At 38.6% G+C, this 18150-nt stretch overlaps 3 protein-coding genes across 3 annotated transcripts; 1 reads left to right on the top strand and 2 right to left on the bottom strand.

Annotated features, from left to right (window-relative positions):
• Positions 1-603: 603 nt before the first annotated feature.
• LOC114769158 (olfactory receptor 52E4-like) lies at positions 604-1703 on the bottom strand. Its single transcript, XM_028961937.1, has 2 exons — positions 1685-1703; positions 604-1555 (listed from the first exon to the last, which is right to left on the bottom strand). Exon 2 carries the CDS (start codon positions 1551-1553, stop codon positions 621-623), a length of 933 nt encoding a protein of 310 aa, XP_028817770.1. The 5' UTR covers positions 1554-1555; positions 1685-1703; the 3' UTR covers positions 604-620.
• A 4443-nt stretch (positions 1704-6146) lies between these two features.
• Positions 6147-7251, bottom strand: LOC114769104 (olfactory receptor 52E4-like). The gene is made up of 2 exons (XM_028961847.1): positions 7218-7251; positions 6147-7081 (listed from the first exon to the last, which is right to left on the bottom strand). Exon 2 carries the CDS (start codon positions 7077-7079, stop codon positions 6147-6149), a length of 933 nt encoding a protein of 310 aa, XP_028817680.1. The 5' UTR covers positions 7080-7081; positions 7218-7251.
• Positions 7252-13769: 6518 nt separating this feature from the next.
• Positions 13770-15340, top strand: LOC114769166 (olfactory receptor 52B2-like). Its single transcript, XM_028961948.1, has 2 exons — positions 13770-13829; positions 14185-15340. Exon 2 carries the CDS (start codon positions 14213-14215, stop codon positions 15149-15151), a length of 939 nt encoding a protein of 312 aa, XP_028817781.1. The 5' UTR covers positions 13770-13829; positions 14185-14212; the 3' UTR covers positions 15152-15340.
• Positions 15341-18150: the final 2810 nt, after the last annotated feature.

Below are 18150 nucleotides of genomic sequence, written 5' to 3'. Positions count from 1 at the left end.
GGACACAGCTGTCAAGCAAGAGGAAAAGAACAAGGTGTAGAAGGTTTATGGATGTGGTGAGAAAGGACATGCAGGTGGTTGGTGTGAAAGAGGAATATGGAAGATCCATTAACAAAGATATATGCAAATCTATGACACATTAACTTAAATCATATAAAAAATATAACCTCAAACTCAAACTGTTCAACCCATGTGCAAATATATACAGAACTTCCCATGATCTGTAAAATCTACAAAAATGTTTAACAGCCTGTGGGACAGAATTATGAATGTTGCAGATTTTAAAATAGTGACAAATACATTGCATTATAATGCACAGATTTATGGTTTATGTCATTCTTTATTCCATCCTGGAAGCAGACAGGTCATTTACATAATATACATAATATGTTCACAATTGTATTAGAGCAGAGAGTCTTCAGCAGAGAGACCATTTATTACATTAGATTGTGCCTGTTTTTACTGGAATGCAGGATATGATCTTTAGGTAGCAAAACAAGCACATAAGCAAGAACATTAATAATGTTAATGTTTATACTGTATATGCAGTGCATATACAGTATAAAACATCACATAAAATATTGTTTATACAAAATAAAATCCTTACAAATGTTGTGTTTCTATTCGTGAATGACTTTTCTATGGAATATCTGTACTATTTTCTGCCTCAGAGCTTTGCTTTGTAGTCCATAAATGACTGGATTTAAGTTACCAGGAACAACGTGAAATAAAATGTGGGCCAGTTTCCTCAAATATGGAAAGTCAGAAAACCTGTGTAAGATGACAGTAAGGAACCCGGTGCACAGCATTATTAAATAAAGGACAAGGTGACTGGCACATGTTTGCATGGCCTTGCTGTTTAAATCTTTACTCTTTTTGGTCCAACACACAACTGCAATTCTAGTATAAGTGAAGGCAATGCTGATCATTGATGAGGAAAAAAGCACCACAGTAAAAGTCAACCCATAGATGTTATTGACAGACACATCCTCACAGGATAATTTGAACAACGATGCATTATCGCAGTAAGAATTCATAAGATGTGACCTGCATCGTGACAGCCTCAGTGTCAGGCCAACTAAAATAAATATTAAAACAAGTGTCGCTCCCCAAGCAAATGCGGTCATCACGATTACAGTTCTCGTAGACATTATTGCACTGTATCTTAAGGGCTGACATATAGCCACATACCTATCTACTGCCATAATAATTAGCAAAATGTGGGATGCCGTGCCAAATGTGTGGGTCAGAAAAACTTGTGTGGCACATTCTCCATAAGTGATCAACTTTTGTGTTGAAACCATGTCAGACAGAAGACGAGGCAATAACACAGAATTGCCAATTATGTCATTGATGGACAGATTACAGAAGAGAAGGTACATGGGTTGATGAAGGCTTCGCTCTGTGATGATGAGGATTAAGAGTCCAGTATTAGACACAAGCAGGGTAAGATAAGCGAATAGCAGCAGGAAAAACACAGGAAACACAGACGCTTCAGACGTCACCAAATCCTCTAAATGAAGGACGTTGCTATACGTTGACGTATTGTCCATGCCTTTTGTCAAAGAAAAAAAAATGCATTAATTAGAAAACAAGTTGAGGTTTAGTAAGTCACAAAATGCCTTATCATTAATAGTATGTACAAATGCATTTAATTATATTGGGAAGAAATACTCATGCTTACCTCAGAGAGCTCTTAATGCAAAGATCGGATATTTGAAATGGTCTGCTTTGATGATTTCTTTTTATACAGGGCAACATCTTGTGTCTCCAGGGAATAACGTCAGTTTGGGGATTCTTTCATGTGCGTTTTCACTTATCCAAAAATTACTTGGCAGCGTAGCGGTTGCATTGCTGTATATATGGATATTGTGTATAATTAAACAAAATCCTTTTTTGGTTTTGGTTGTAATTGTTTATTTAATCAGTTTATTTTGCTGGGACTACATTTCCCATGATTCTATGCTGTCCTGCCTATTTAAGCAGTTGTGTCACTTCCTTCTCTCATTTCCATTTCCCATGCACGAGCAGGTAAAGGTGCAATCCTGCATTTATTTTAGTTATATTATGTTAATCAGATCGTTTTTTGTAGATCATTGTTTTCTAAGTTTGTGTACATGCTATGTGATTTATGTCTGTGTGCCACATGTGTTTTTCTGCCCTTCCATCTCCCATCTTTTACCTGGGGATGGCAATAGACGGACCGCAATGATGTCCCAAAGTGACATGACTGTGTCCCATTATTCCACGTACCTGGGGCCCACACACCAGAACCAGTAAAACACAACAGAGAGAAATCAGAATATCTTTATTGTCAATGTAACAGTTACAGTGGAATTAGCACAGTCTTTGTGGCACCAAAGAATTTTAAAAAGAAGAACTGAATAGAAGAATATTTTTACAACAGTCATAATAATATACAACAGTCATTCAGCATAGATGACACCTCAAGACATATTGCATGAGGTTGTATCTATTGCACTTTTTTATGCACATTATCACGTTGTATAAAGGTAAAGGCATTCAGCGACCTGATAACGACAGGATAGAAACTATTCTTCAGTCTGCTGGTCCTTGTTTTCATGCTCCAGTATCTTTTGCCCGATGGTGGCAGTTGGAATAGGTCATAAGCAGGGCGTGAGGAGCCTTTTAGGATGTTTTCCACTTTGGAAAACCACACATTAGTACAGGATGCTCTCAATGAAACAGCGATGGAACACCAGCAGGTTTGGGGAGATGCTATTTTATCTGAGGACTGTCACGAAATATAGCCTCTGCTAAGACTTATTCCTCAGCTCTGCTGTGTTCACACCGCAGGAGAGGTCCTCTGTGATGTGAACTCCATGATGTAAAGTAGTTTTGGTTAGGAATGGGCGGATCAATCCAAACAACCAAGTTGGTATCAGTACCGGATCAATACCAGCACAATGGGATCGATTTCCAACTCAAAGTAAATGTGTGGAGCCTGGATCAAATCTGAAACAAATCCTAGACGCCGAGTTTGACTCCTGGATCTTCTACTTAATAAAGCACTGCCTGTGTTCACCTTAATACGGTCCTCAACAATAAAGCATTCCTTACAGAGTTCCCCTTAAAGTGAAACTTAAGTCTACGAGAATTAGGCTAATAAAACCAAACATTTTCTTAATTATTGGAATGAATTCAAATCATTATAATATAGTGGACGTTATTACACTAAAGTATCATGAAGTGAGAGATGATGTGTAACTAATCACTGACAAAGCAATGTTTAGCGAAACAAGTTTTAATCTTCACAGAGCATGAAGACACGGAAAATGGTGAATAAATCAGGATCTAAGAGAGGAAACTGTCGTGCTCCATGTTGGTAGCAGCGGTGCTGGGCAGAGGTCGAAGATGTCTACTTTTGAATAAGCCACCGACTTTGGTGTTACATACCAGAAAATAAAAGAAGAAAGTTATTTTGAAAAGGTTCAAAATATGCTGCTAAATATTTGACTTGTGAGCAGAGGTTCCTATCTAGTGGAGGAGGCACGGACGGATACATCCCTGAATTAAACAGGCCAACTGGAAAAACAACTCCAAGTGTTCATTGGACAGACAGAGCATATTGCAGGGTGGGCAGAGCTGGGGGAGCAGTGTCCACCCCAGCCCACCCGTGGTAACACCTCTGGTCTTAAAGGTCCTCTGGCATGAACATTTCATTTTGTGAGATTATTTAACATTAAGTTCCCCAAGACTCTCTATGGTCCTGCAGTGGCTACAAATGTCGATATGTACAAAGAGTGCTTTGGCAATTCTGCTTCGCCGTTCAGAGAGCGGGAGCTCAGACGGTCGTCTCTGAAATGTCTCCCCTTATGTCGTCAAACTTACTTCCCCTTTCTCATGAATTTCACAGCCCTCCCCTAGAAAAGTAACCCCACCGACCGCCGTGGCTTACAAACGTGTGAAACTTTGCAGTTGCTTGGTGATTTGATGTAAAAATGAACACAAAAGTATTCTATTAGTTCTTGCTTCATTCATCTTTGCGTCATTTCCAACAACTGCATGGAGAATATTGAACAGCTCTTGCACTTGCAATCCTTTTTTGTGAATGGTGTTTATTTCTTTTATTATTGCATAAAAATCATGACATTTACTTATGGTTGAAAGTACTGGGATAGTGAGCGCAACAAAACACGACTGCTACCATACTGTTCGTTATGCGCTGGTTACAGTGCGACATCATTAGGTGCATTTTGTACAAAAACCATGGGCTACACTTATGTGTGGGTATCTGGGGAAGTGACCATGCTTGACCCTCTGGTAGCCAGTAAGGCGGACCTGGGTCCAACTCCAGTGGGGCGGTCATTCCAATAACCGCTCCGGATCGGCATGTTAACGCTGCGCGGCACCCGGCGGCCGTGACAGATTCTCGCGCGACAAATAGAACCCCAGCGGCCGCGTTTCCTTTCTGCCACTTCGAAACACACACACACACACACACACACACACACGAAGCGGAAACGGAGGAGTGTCCAGAGATCTACGACACGACATTTAGGAAAACACGCAGATTTTTCGGCTGTGGAGGAATTAACCGGCCGATTCACTGACTCTGGTTTGGAGCGTTAGTTCGAATGGGTGGTTGTAGCCTAGCGGGTACACTCGCCTATAAACCAGAAGACCCAGGTTCAAATACCACTTACTACCATTGTGTCCCTGAGCAAGACACTTAACCCTAAGTTGCTCCGGGGGGGACTGTCCCTGTAACTACTGATTTGAAGTCGCTCTGGATAAGGGTTCTAATAGGGTGGTCAGAAGTCCTCGGACTGGAATGCGGGTTTTTAGAAATGTTTTTGTCACAAGGGGAATCCGGTGACGCACTTGCAGACATGCTATGGGCGGGTGGACAAGCCGTCGTACCGGGAGAGGACACTGGACGCGTTAGGTCGGTGATGGAGAGACTGGCGGGGAATGAGGACAGGGAGGAAGCAGTTGGGGAGTGAGTTCGGGATCTGTGGGAAGTACCGGGGCGGAGGAGAACCGGAAGACAGCGGGTTTCAGGATGGTCCGGGAGCGTGGACTGGACGGGAGGACGTATTGGTCGGCAGGAAGGTAGGGGAGCATGGATTCACGTCTTAACCGAAGTATCAGGCAGCCTCAAGGTCAGGGGCAGGCAGAGGTCATGGCCAGGAAGTTCCAGTCCAAGTTCAAGGGGGTCAGGCAATTCTCAAAGTCGGGGGCAGGCGAAGGTCGTATTTCATGGTTGCATCGCGATGCATCGATTTCGTGGCACTGATAGTCGTAATCGAATCGTGAGACCAGTGAAGGTTCACACCTCTAGTTTTGTGCAGGTACCCTGAGGGACCGGACCCCCTGCCATCCTAGACTACGTCAGGAGGCCTTGCCACAGGGTCCAGTTTCTCTGATGCCAGGTGCCCTGGGGTTGCTGCTGCCATCTGCTCCTCCGCCAGTCATGGAGTTTGGGGCGTCCCGGAGTGGCACAATCCTGCATGATCAGCTGCTGGAGGACTTGGCTGCATTGACACGGAGAAACTCCCTTACTTTCTTTGTTTGATTTCTCCTGGCTTTATGCTACCGTCCTATTTGTTTGTTTCAGTTCTGCCTTGTTCCTGTTTTTTGACCCACGTCCCTTTTTTGTAGTTATTAAAATCCCTTTAATCAGGAACATGTCTGGATTCTGCGCTTTCTTCCCCACACCACCCAGAGATGTGACAAGAGCATTTGAAATCTGAAGAGGATGTATTTTAATCTATCGTACATTCACATAAATCATCTGAAATTCAGACATTTCAACCAGAATTGTAATATTTCAATTGGGTTTCACCCAGATTGTAAATTCTGTAAAATCGTTATTTAAAATGTGACCAGTAAATGCATTGTCACACAGAGATTTGTCATTTGTCATTCTTCAATCCTGGAAGAACACGAGTCATTTGGATATTGAAATAACAGAAAACTTGTGATGTTGTGATAATGCTATAACAGAAGATAGTCTTCAGTAGAGTGAATGAATATATGAATAAAAGTATACTGAATATGAAAATTCGCAGTGCACTGAATATGAAAATTTGCAGTGCACATACAGTATAAAACATCACATAGCAAACCTACTTTTTTAAATGTTGTTTATACAAAATAAATTCCTTATAAATGTTGTCTTTCTATTCGTGAATGACTTTTCTATGGAATATCTGTACTATTTTCTGCCTCAGAGCTTTGCTTTGTAGTCCATAAATGACTGGATTTAAGTTACCAGGAACAACATAAAATAAAATGTGGATCAGCTTTCGCAAATATGGATAATTTGAAAACCTGTGCAAAATGATAGTTATTAACCCTGTCCACATCATTACCAAATAAAGGACAAGGTGACTGGCACATGTTTGCATGGCCTTGCTGTTTAAATCTTTACTCTTCTTTGTCCAACACACAACTGCAATTTTAGTATATGTGAAGGCAATGCTGGAAATTGAGAAGGTAAAAAGCACCACAGTAAAAGTCAACCCATAGATGTTATTGACAGACACATCCTCACAGGATAATTTGAACAACGCTGCATTATCGCAGTAAGAATTCATAACATATGACCTGCATCGTGACAGTCTCAGTGTCAGGCCAACTAAAATAAATATTAAAGCAATTGTCACTCCCCAAGCAGCTGCAGACATAATGATTACAGTTCTCGTAGACATTATTGCACTGTATCTCAAGGGCTGACATATAGCCACATACCTATCTACTGCCATTATAATTAGCAGAACATGTGAAGCCGTGCCAAACATGTGGATCATAAATACTTGTGTGGCACATTCTCCATAAGTGATCAACCTTTGTGTTGACACCAAGTCAGCCAGAAGACGAGGCAATAACACAGAACTGCCGGTTATATCGTTGATGGACAGATTACAGAAGAGAAGGTACATGGGTTGATGTAGACTTCGCTCTGTGATGATGAGGATGAGGACGCCAATATTAGACACAAGCAGGGTAAGGTAGGCAAGCAGCATCAGAAAAAATACAGGAATCACAAACAATTCAGACGGCACCAAAGCCTCTAAATGAAGGACGTTGCTGTATGTTGACATATTGTCCATGCCTTTTGTCAAAGAAAAAAACAATAAGACAATTAATTAATTAGAAAATTAGTCAAGGTTAGTAAGTCACACAATTCCTTATTATAAATACTACGCATAAAGGCATTAATTATATTGTGAAGAAATACTAAGGTTAACCTCAGAAAATCTCTTAATGGAAGAATTGGAAGTCCTGATAGTCTGAATTGGTATGCATTGATGATTTCTTTATATAGGGCATACATCTTCTGTCTCCCGGGGAAAACATCAGTTTGGGAATTCTTTAATGTGCACTGACACTGCAGCCAGGACATTGCAAGTCTCCGTGTCCCACTTTTGCATGTATGATACAGCTAAACATCATGTGTCTGCACTGTAGACCACGTTCAGACAAAGCTCCACCCCTTCTTCTACATTTCCAATCCACCAGCTCTGGCTGTCGTCTAAATGGCTGCTTTATTTGCCACCAATAAATGTCTTTTAAATCAACAAGTTTTTACATACTGTGAATGCATATTTCAGCCCATGATTACAGAGTAGTAAAACCACAGTGAACACACAGACACCCAGTGCTGTAGAGGTGTGGTCTTGACAGCTGCTTTTGCTGCTATTCAGATATTAACTAGTCATTCACACCCAATGCACTATTATTCATGAATCATTTATAACTTATAAAATAACTTTCTGTGATTTTTGCTATAAGTACCTCTTTTATAAAAGAAAATTATGAAAATTATAATCATATATTCAAATGTTTCAGACTGAAAACTTAATTAGTACATATAAAAATTAGTGGTGGGCCGTTAACGGCGTTAATGTGCTGCGTTAACGTGAGACTCTTATCGGGCATTAAAAAAATATTGCCGTTAATCTATTCAGAGTTGGGTTGGGAGCTGGGTCTATACTACGCAAGTTAAATGGTTACACTACATTTATAAGTATGTTTCTTCTTTCTTGTGTCTTTTATTTTCTTATTTCCTAAAGACTTTTATTTTGTTTTTGAGATCCGGTTTAGGTCTCTTGGACACATGGCGTGAGTTGTGAGAGGTGCGTGGAGTTTGTGTGCAAAAAGTTATTTCTTTCATTTTAATTTATGTACATATTAGGAATATTTTGCAATGTATGTTATTTTGTGAATATTTTTTTTATGTTCTTTTAATACTGTATATTGTAGAGAGAGGTGCAGAAATACGCGATGTGTGATGCGATGTTCTGACGCGACCTTGCTTTTTCTACAGGTATGCAGTATTGTAAATTGTGAATGCTTTATGTTAATGTTCAGTTCTCTTGGACACACGGCGTTAGTTGTGAGAGTAGAGAGAGGTGCAGAAAGACGCGATGTTCTGACGTGATGTTCTGACGCGACCTTGCTTTTTGTACAGAATACACTTTGCACAGAAAATCTCTTGGGTGTCAGCTCATCATTTGTGGTTCAAGAAACGAAATCAAAAAGTTACACAACGCAGAAGAAGAATCGCTACACTATGATGACTTTCACCTTGATATTTTAGCGAGGATGTATACCTAGCCGAATTGCACTGTAGGGGGCGAGAACGAGTCTTCAAACTGTGAAATGACCACATCAAACGTGACGTGGTAACATGGATGCAGCTATTTAACTGAATAAACAGTTGGTAAACACAAGTACATCTTATTGAACATAATTTATTTTCATCACCAATTATCATAGTAGAACAGCTTTCTCAAGCAGTTTGTAATGCATTTTGGAAACAGGAGATGAGCCCCTGGTCTAATGCACCACCTGGCTTGAGAAGCCCGTTCTCAAAGACTTACTTTTAGTCATTATTTGGGTAGCACACATAATCTGAATGCCTTCGTCAGAATTCAAATGAGCCATTTTAATCTAGATTAATCTAGATTAATTTTGTTTACACTAGAGTAATCTAGATTAATTCCAAGATTACAGTGATATTAATGTAGATTAAGAAAATTAATCTATGCCCACCTCTAATAAAAATTTAATATTTTACTAAATTTTTGGACATATTTATTCTGTATTCAGTCCACATACAACTGAATTCAAACAAAAGGCATTGTCGCATCATGGGGAATGAGGTACAGAAACGGGACATGTAATAAACATAAGCACCTCCCAAAGTCAGAATACTGGCAGTAGGCTTTGTACTGTGATGATGAGGAAGAGGACTCCGGTGTTAGACACAAGCAGGTTAAGGAAGGGAAACAACAGCAGGAAACAAAGATGCTTCAAACCCTCAAACTAAAGAGTGTTGCTACCTGTTGACCTATTGCCCATGCCTTTTGTCAAAGAAGAAAAAAATCATTATAATTTGTTAATTTAAACATTTGTGGCATTTCATGTCTTATTTTACTAATATTTCATGGACATATTTCATATATAGGAATACATGAACCCAAATAGAAAGAAAGCTAGCCTCACAAAAGATCTTCAACGCTAACCTTCACAAAAGCCACCAGCATTGTAAAGCATTCAGGCCCTCACTGCCAGAAAGTGCCCACCTTCGCACACCTATTCAGACACAGCGACACTCCTTCAAAAGGAAGACATTTCCAATACACTAGTTCTGACTCTCAAGCTCTATCAGGTTGGATGGGAGGCGTCGGCGCACAGCCATTTTTAAGAGCTCTGCGGGGATGTTCGGATTCAAATCTGGGCTGTGGCTGGGCCACTCAAGGAAATTCGTATAGCTGTCCTGAAGCCACTCCTTTAATAGCTTGGCTGTGTGCTTAGTAGTGTTGTAGTTCAATTTTTTGTGGTCTTAATCTCAATGCTATTTGGTCTCAGTCTTGTCTTGGTATCAACGCTATTTGATCTCGGTCTTGACTTGGTCTCAGTGAGAAAAAAGTACATCCTCACAGAACAGTGTCATTATGTATTAAGCGCCTAAATTTAGGTGCTGCTCTGCACACGCACCCGCAAGAAAGTGTTCCTCATTTGAGGTTGAAAAAGTTGCCAACCCTATTCACCAGTCATCTGGAGAAAAAGCACCATGAAAAGTAAGATGACTAACTACAAGAACATGGACAAGCTCTGCGTTTCTTGTCAATCTATGAGTAAAAACAAAGAATATGTCGTTTTTGCAAGCAGCTAGCTTACTACTATGAAGTCCCTTAAGTACCTTGAAATGAAGAAAATTTCCATCTGGCCAATCTACCATACAGATCAGGATGTTGGATTGCTGCAGGTGTCCGGCCAGGTCTTGGAAGAGTCATGGTTTTGTACTTCTTCCACTTATGAATGATGGAGGCCACTGTGTTCATTGGGACATTCAAAGCAGCAGAAATATTTTTGTACCCTTCCCCAGAATTGTGGCTCAGAGGTCTACAGACAATTCCTTTGACTTCACGCTGTGTTTGTGTTCTAACATGAACTGTCAACTGTGGAACCTTATATCAGCTTAAGCCTGTGAATACTTGAACTGTCACATGTGATTACATGTGATTTTTTATTTTTAAGAATTTTGCCTAAACTTCAAGTAAAATGTAGAAAAAGTGATGCACTGTGAATAATTTCCGAATTCACTGTATATAGCTGAAATTACAATAAAGCTCACTGTAACCTGAACTTGAATGGATCAGAATCTGAAATATTTTTTTAATATGATTTTGTTTAAATGGTTTTTGTTTTGTTTAAAACATTTTTGTAGTAGTTGTCTCAGCCCATCCATCTAGTCACAATTGTCACTTAACACCCCTCTACACATCCATGTTCCATGTTCCCTACAAGCATCTTATTCCTTTTTATGCAAATATGAAACTTCAATTGTCATGTAGCTTGCAGCAAAATAGTTTACATTTAACTTTGTTAGTTTAAAAATTACAATCAAGCCTTCAATCTTCAATAACATTTACAAACAAATAGGCTTTATGTCAATCAAGATGAAATAATAGGTTTATGGTATAACTCATTATTACATTATAGCTCTTATTAGTCATCTGAGAGTTTCTTGTTATTGAGGCTTGCATCAGTGTATGCCAAAAAACTATGATAAATCCTATGGGAGGTTGTTGCGATACTGTATTATAATTAGCCTTTTGAGATTTAGGTAACCCATGCTAATTATTATTTGTTTGATGCTTTGGCTTTGCTAAAGTGAGTACTTGAATTCAGATTGTGAAAATATTATTCATTTATTATGGGACTATATATTTATAGAATGTGGAGAAATATTCAATGATGTAATTTAATCATAAAAAAAAACTTTTTGAAATGTGCATAAACCACCTCTTTAAAATGGTTATATATAAATGGTTATAGCAGCCATTATGCACATTATTTGATTAATTTCAACAGTAAACCACCAAAAATGTAAGATACAGACTAATAATCAGCTGAATCAAATGTCATCCTCAGTTTAGGAGCCACTACTAGCCACTGCTGAACCACAATATGTCTTACTGGTTTGGATGCTACATTCAAATCTTAATTGTTGTATCAAACAACAATGAGTAAATACTTGTTTAGACAGTTGCTTAGAATTGTTGTGTTGTGCTTTTCCAATTACATGTTATAAAACTGTTGCAAAAATGTTCAGGTGTTAAATTTAATTTGAAGTTCATAATATATCTTACATATGAACATGCACATTTAAAACTGAAATATCCATAAATTGAGACAAGAGCGTGTGTTCTTTTGGTGTCTTAATTTTGCTCTAGAGCTGCAGACATTGTGTTATATTTAGCATGAATTTACTTTGTTAAATTGGAATGTGTACTTCATGCTAAAAGTGGTTTCTATATTCTGCTTGAGACTACTTAGTGTTTGTTTTTATATGGTAGATCTCAGTAGATTTCTGATGCCCTTTACTGACCTTTGGGACACCATTATGGACATGTGGGTCTGTTTATCTGGTTGGAATGTTTCTATTAGATACATCAGAGACAGAGGCAGAACATAAAAAAAACAGATAATTAAATTAGCCTGTGCCAACCTATTTCTACTGAAAACAAGTTTCACACAAGCTCATGTAGATGGAAAAGATGTCACTGTGAAATCTGAAAACAATCCCGGATGATGATGTCTGGAGATCATAACATACAAAAACAAACGTTGTGCTCACAATTATGTTTAATAATCATTAGTTTAGGTATTTCCACATTCATGCTACAATGTGGATTGGGTCTGAACATTTGTGTGAACATAAGGCTCTTGTTAGTGAAGCTAATAGTTAAAAACATTTACATTTACAGCATTTATCAGACGTCCTGATCCTGTTACTACTGATTTTCAATCCCCTGGAGCAATTTAGGGTTAAGTGTCTTGCTCAGGGACACAATGGTAGTAAGTGGGATTTGGGGTTCATAGGCGAGTGCGTTACCCACTAGGCTACTACCAACCTAAAAAAAGATGAATTTTTCTCATGTTGTGGCAACCAGCTTCTCCTGGACTCCAATGGGACGTGGTCCACAGTGCCACGTCACCCCATCCACTCACCGCTGCCAAGGTCCTGGTTTCATGGAGTATTCTGCTGCAGGGCAAGCCCCATAGTGCATTTGCAGTAATTGTCCACTGTCATGTTCTCAAAAGCCTCCTACAAGTGGATCTTATCATTCAGAGCAGCGCCTTGTCCTCAAGCCAGTTTGTTACCACCATGAGCTTCCGAAGAGAAAATAACAACAGAGGAAATCTCAACAATTAGATGGGCTTTTCTGCTTCTGGCATCTTGTGGTTATATAACAAAAGCACAATATAAGCCAACGATTCAATGATGCATTAAGTACACATATTTGCTTTATTATTTCAAAACATTAATTCATGAAATATTTTTATTTTGTGTTCAACATGGGCCTCAATGACATGATGGGGGCCACAGCATTTTCCCCATTTGTTATCTACAGGCACTCGTCGGAGACCATTTTTATGCCATATTCTGCATGTGCACTGTTCTTGTACATTTTTATGGACCTGTAGACCTTGTGATCCTTGTTGCTATGGCACACGACATATATACTGCTATCCTGCTGCTCACTGAGATATAACTCCATCTTGAATCACTACAACTGGGCTAAAATGGTTTTGCTTGAATAGGTAGTAGATTTTTTCTTTATAATTGTGTTTAATTGTATAATCATGTTTATTGATTCTTCAAATTAAGATATGCAGGACAGTCATATCAGACCCATTTTTTTAGTCTCTGTGTAGCATTAGCTGTATGCTTTGGGTCATTGTCTTGCTAGGAAGAACATCTCCAAAGCCTTAGTTCTTTTGCAGATGGAATCAAATTGTCTCTCATGATGTCTCTGTATTTTTGTATTTTCCTGCATTCATTTTACCTTTTCTAGGGTGCCTTCAGTGCATTATTTTTGGCAGAATTAGGTGTTCTAAAATGTTTGATTGACTGGCCTAATATTTATTCATCACGGCTGTGGTGACAACAAAGAACTTGAAAATACAGACATGATAAATGTTATGTTGAGCTTTTATGATGAAGTAGTTCCATCTCTCTTCAAGGTCATTCAGCCGGCAACCCTGTAAGAAGACGGATTCAACTTTAAACACATGCTTCTCAGTCACGCCCACGATTTCTGTTGTCCAATCAGAACACCAGGTTGGAACTAACTGAGAATTAGAACCCCCTCCAGACATTCATATAGAACTCTGCAGCCCAGAGGCTGATAAATGTACAGTGTGCAGTTGGCTTTCTGTATGTCTGAAAGTTGAGTCATGGCAACTGGACTTTCTTTCTTTAATGTAGAGACGTTTCATTCTGCATCCACAGAACTTTGTCAAGCTGAGGGAAGTTGGTTTGTGCCCACAAATTTATCCTCAAGGTTGGTTTCTCCTCACTCCTGCCTTGAATAGGCTTGTTTAGTGAAACAGTTTGCCAGTTTGATCCACTATTTGACGTTGGCTTTCTGTATTTTGACTGGTTTATTGCTATTTAGAATTTTCCTCTGTGTCCTGGGTTTGTGCTCATTTCAAACTCATTTTAATTTAGCATCTGTGACAAATCCATTCATCGCACAGTGTCATTGTTTACTCAGCATTTATGTTTTTGTATATATCTGAATATATCTGTTATGTATGTAAAGAAAATCCATATTTAAAGTCAACAGAAACCATTTTCTATTCAGAAGTTGTTGCACTATGTAAAACATTAAATTAACGTGCCATTTTCCTTTGCAGTGTCAAAATGTGGCAACATTAAATTGCAATGATGAACAACATCACTAATCTCTCATCTCTATTGATACTGGAGGGCTTTGGTTTGTCCGAGGAGGCCACCTTTCCTGCATTTCTCTTTGCCACATTTGGATACATGGTCATTGTCTTCTGCAACCTTCTCTTGATTTTCACCATCATTTTAAATAGGAGCCTTCATCAGCCCATGTACCTTCTCTTGATCAACCTGCCCATCAATGACCTTATGGGTTCTTCTGCCCTATTCCCACAAGTTCTCAAAGAATTTTTGTTAAATAACAGAACCATTGAGTTCCCAGTCTGTGTGACCCAAGCCTTTGTCATGCACATCTATGGGACAGGAGCCGTGTTCATTTTAGCCGCAATGGCATACGACAGATACATTGCTATATGTTTCCCTCTGAGGTATGGGTCAATAATGACGATATCCCACCTCATTAGAATCATCATGCTAATGTGGCTTTTTAATCTGCTTATGATTGGGGTTCTTTTTTATCTCCTCTTGCGGCTACCTAGGTGCAGGTCTGTTATAGCACACACTTACTGCGACAATCCTTCCCTCCTGAAACTGGTGTGCGCTGACACGACGGTCAACAACATCTATGGGCTGTTGACGCTGGCTTTCACACAGCCATTCATCGTTGGCTTAATCCTGTACTCATACTTGAGGATTCTGATGGCTTGCTTTAGAAGCAAAAGCACAGATGCAAAGACCAAAGCGCTGCAGACCTGTGCTACACACTTAATAGTGTTTTTTCTTATCGAGTGTTTAGGCCTCTTTACAATCATTTCATATAGACTACCGTATCTTTCCCCTCAGCTACGTAAATTTATTGCAGTTTCAACTCTAATATTTCCCCCAATGTTAAATCCAATTATTTATGGAATCAATACTAAAGAAGTCAAAACCAAATTCATAAAAATGGTGAAGAAAAAGTTACGTCTGGTTTGAGGCAAAGAAGTAATTAGATATGTATGTACAAAATATATATATATAAAAAAACATCAAGCTATATATACTTGCATTAAATAACCATAGCAAATAACTAAAACATTTCTAATGTTTCTAAAATATTTATTTACCAGTACGGTTTAGAAGACAACTTTCATTCTTATACAGGGTGGGCTGAAAATATAGTAAATTATCCCATTATATAAAAGTTCTCTTTCTACCGGTTATACAGTATGTTTTCATGATAGTTTTGTACAAATCTTTTATTTTGGTTTACAGTTCTAATTTTTTTAGGTTATGCAGGTCCCTGTTTGTCAATTGATTGGCCTCCTCTCATTCTCATTCTTTTCTGATCTAGTGTGAAACTTTATGGTACGGGATGTATTTTTTATTTTTATCTTTGGGATGTCATGTATGGAAATTAGTATAGAATTTCTATTGTATTTGTGTGCACTATTTATTCATTGTGGCATCACATCTTTGATATGTTAATAGTCTTGGTTGCCATATGCACATCTTTTTTTATCAATTTCTTTTTAAATTCAATTGGTTTCAGCAGGGTGATGTTGTGGCCATGAATGACACATGTGCCAGCTTGATCCACTATTTGACGTGGTTGACATAATACATTCGTAATGCTGCTCCTGGGAACATGGCACCTCCACCATATTGGCGCCGGCTGACATATCTGCTTCCTCTTCTCCTAGATGTACTCCATTACTGAGCAAAAGTAGCATGGTTCCTCAAAGCTCAATCAGGGTGTACCCAATAGCTGGACCTCAATGTTACTGTAACTGCACTGCACTGGGCTGGAACCCCAACTAGGGTGGCCTGGAAGGAACTGTGGCAGATTTTCCAACGAATTCTGTCTGTGCATTTTATATACACAGTAACACAGAAGCTATTACACTGAAATCATTCACTGCTTATCTATACATATAATGAAGAACTGTTAGAATTAGAAAGCCTAAATAAAATGTTTATCAAAAGCTGGCAACGTCAGGAGTGTTCTGTGTTGTTGTTCATGATAATTACTCAGCTCTGATAATCACTGCCTGGTGAAAAAAGAAAGACATTCCCATAGGACCTCTCACTGCTGCTTACATGCACAATAATGAACCTCAGAGGGAGAATGCTGTTGAAGACAACAGTGACATGTTGTTTTCATATTCACTTCAGCCTCTTGACAACAAGACGTCAATCAAAATTGCGCAATGCATCTTCATCGGTTTTTGCGTAAACTGCAGGTAACCCTTGATACCACTATTTACTCAAATACAAATGAAAATAAGTCACACACATTTATAGAGCCGCTAACATTCTTCAACAAATCTGATTCACAATATGCTTTTTACTGATTTGTAGCCATTCTCATTATAAATATTAATAACTATAATCATAAGCATTTTCTAAAGATGGGGAGAACCTTTGGACAGACAACAGAGTTTCAATTAAATATTCTTATGAATATTTCAAACAAATCTGTTTTTAAATATCTAGTTTCACGTTAAAAGGGATTTATTTATTTAAAATGAGCTAAGCTTTTGTATTGTATTTGACTACTGATCTTTTTTGGGGGGTTTTGTTAAATAATTGCATCACAAACAAAGAATAGAATTTATTATTTTCTCCACTAGATGGCAATAAAAGATCAACATGCAGTGGGAGAAGGTGGGAATGGCCTTTCATTCAAGTCCCTTGGATTTGGAGGTCATGACCCATAAAGATGTCATGAAAGCCTCCAAGCCACAATGTTTTTTGCAGTATACACTCTGAAGACTGAATTAGTTCAAATTAAACAATTGTTTGGCTTCTGGACAAATTGTCCCTTTTACCTCAAACATTAATGTTTCTGTTCTGTCATTGTTATTAAGTATAGATTAATGTATATACAGTGGATATAAGAAGTGTTCACAAAATACTACAACAACAGCAACATTTATTTCTTATTTAGCCCAAAATCACAAACAATATGGGCTTAAGAGAAGACACCTCACATACTTTGACAGCCTTTAAAATATTCCAACATGAATCGTTAGAAAATGTAGTTTAAGAGTGTGCACACTTTTGCAACCTGCCCAACCAACCTTTTTAGAGATTTGAATGTTTTGAATAGGTCACATTGTTTTTATGAATATCTGTTGTGAATATTAAATGAGTATGTGACTGCATGGTGTGTGTGCGTGTGTGTGTGTGCGTGCACGCCTTGCAATAAGTCACACCCAATGTCCCAGGATGGGATCTGGCGGCCTCTGATTTGGACTGAGAAGTTGAAAAGTGAGTGAGGGGCCATCCTTCATTAGATAGATGACATGCTGACTTTGGCACATGTAACCATGCACCACAATACATAAAACTCTTCAATATAGCATTCTATATATTTTGTAATGTTTTAAAATAACTTCTTACTCCAGAAATGTATTTTAATGTTTTAAAATACACTTCTTACTCCAGATAAGGCTTGCTGGTCTTATCTGGCTGAGGTAGTGGATCTGCCTGGTATGTTTTCTGCATTGGGTGGATTGTAGTCCTATATTTACATTAAATATTAAAATTGCTGGACAAAAGTGACACATTCTGCATCTACATCCAGGTTACATTTTGCATTACACATGCTTATTTGTTAATGTTCTGTGTGTGTTGTAGCAACAGTATTGTTCCACTTTTAGTGTTAATTACGATAATTACTGTTTTGTTTACCATGGTTGGATGACATCACATAATAATCAAGGGATATCTCAGCACAACTTACAAACATGGTAATGAACCACACTGGGAGAACACTACTTGGGAGGCCTTTGGACATACCAACAACAACAACAACATTTATTTCTTATATAGCCCAAAAACACAAACAGTATTTCTCAATGGGCTTTGACAAACCCTACAGTTGACACCCACCACACTTGACCCTTCTGCACACAAGGAAAAACTGTAGGAGAGAGAAAAAAAGAAAGGAAGAAACCTTGGGAAGGAGTGAAACAGAGAGGGACCCCCTT

This window comes from Denticeps clupeoides, chromosome 19 (assembly GCF_900700375.1).
Source record: "Denticeps clupeoides chromosome 19, fDenClu1.1, whole genome shotgun sequence".
In the NCBI taxonomy this organism is placed as follows: Eukaryota; Metazoa; Chordata; class Actinopteri; order Clupeiformes; family Denticipitidae; genus Denticeps; species Denticeps clupeoides.
Note: the sequence above shows the minus strand (reverse complement) of the source record. Positions and strands in the feature narration are given on the sequence as shown.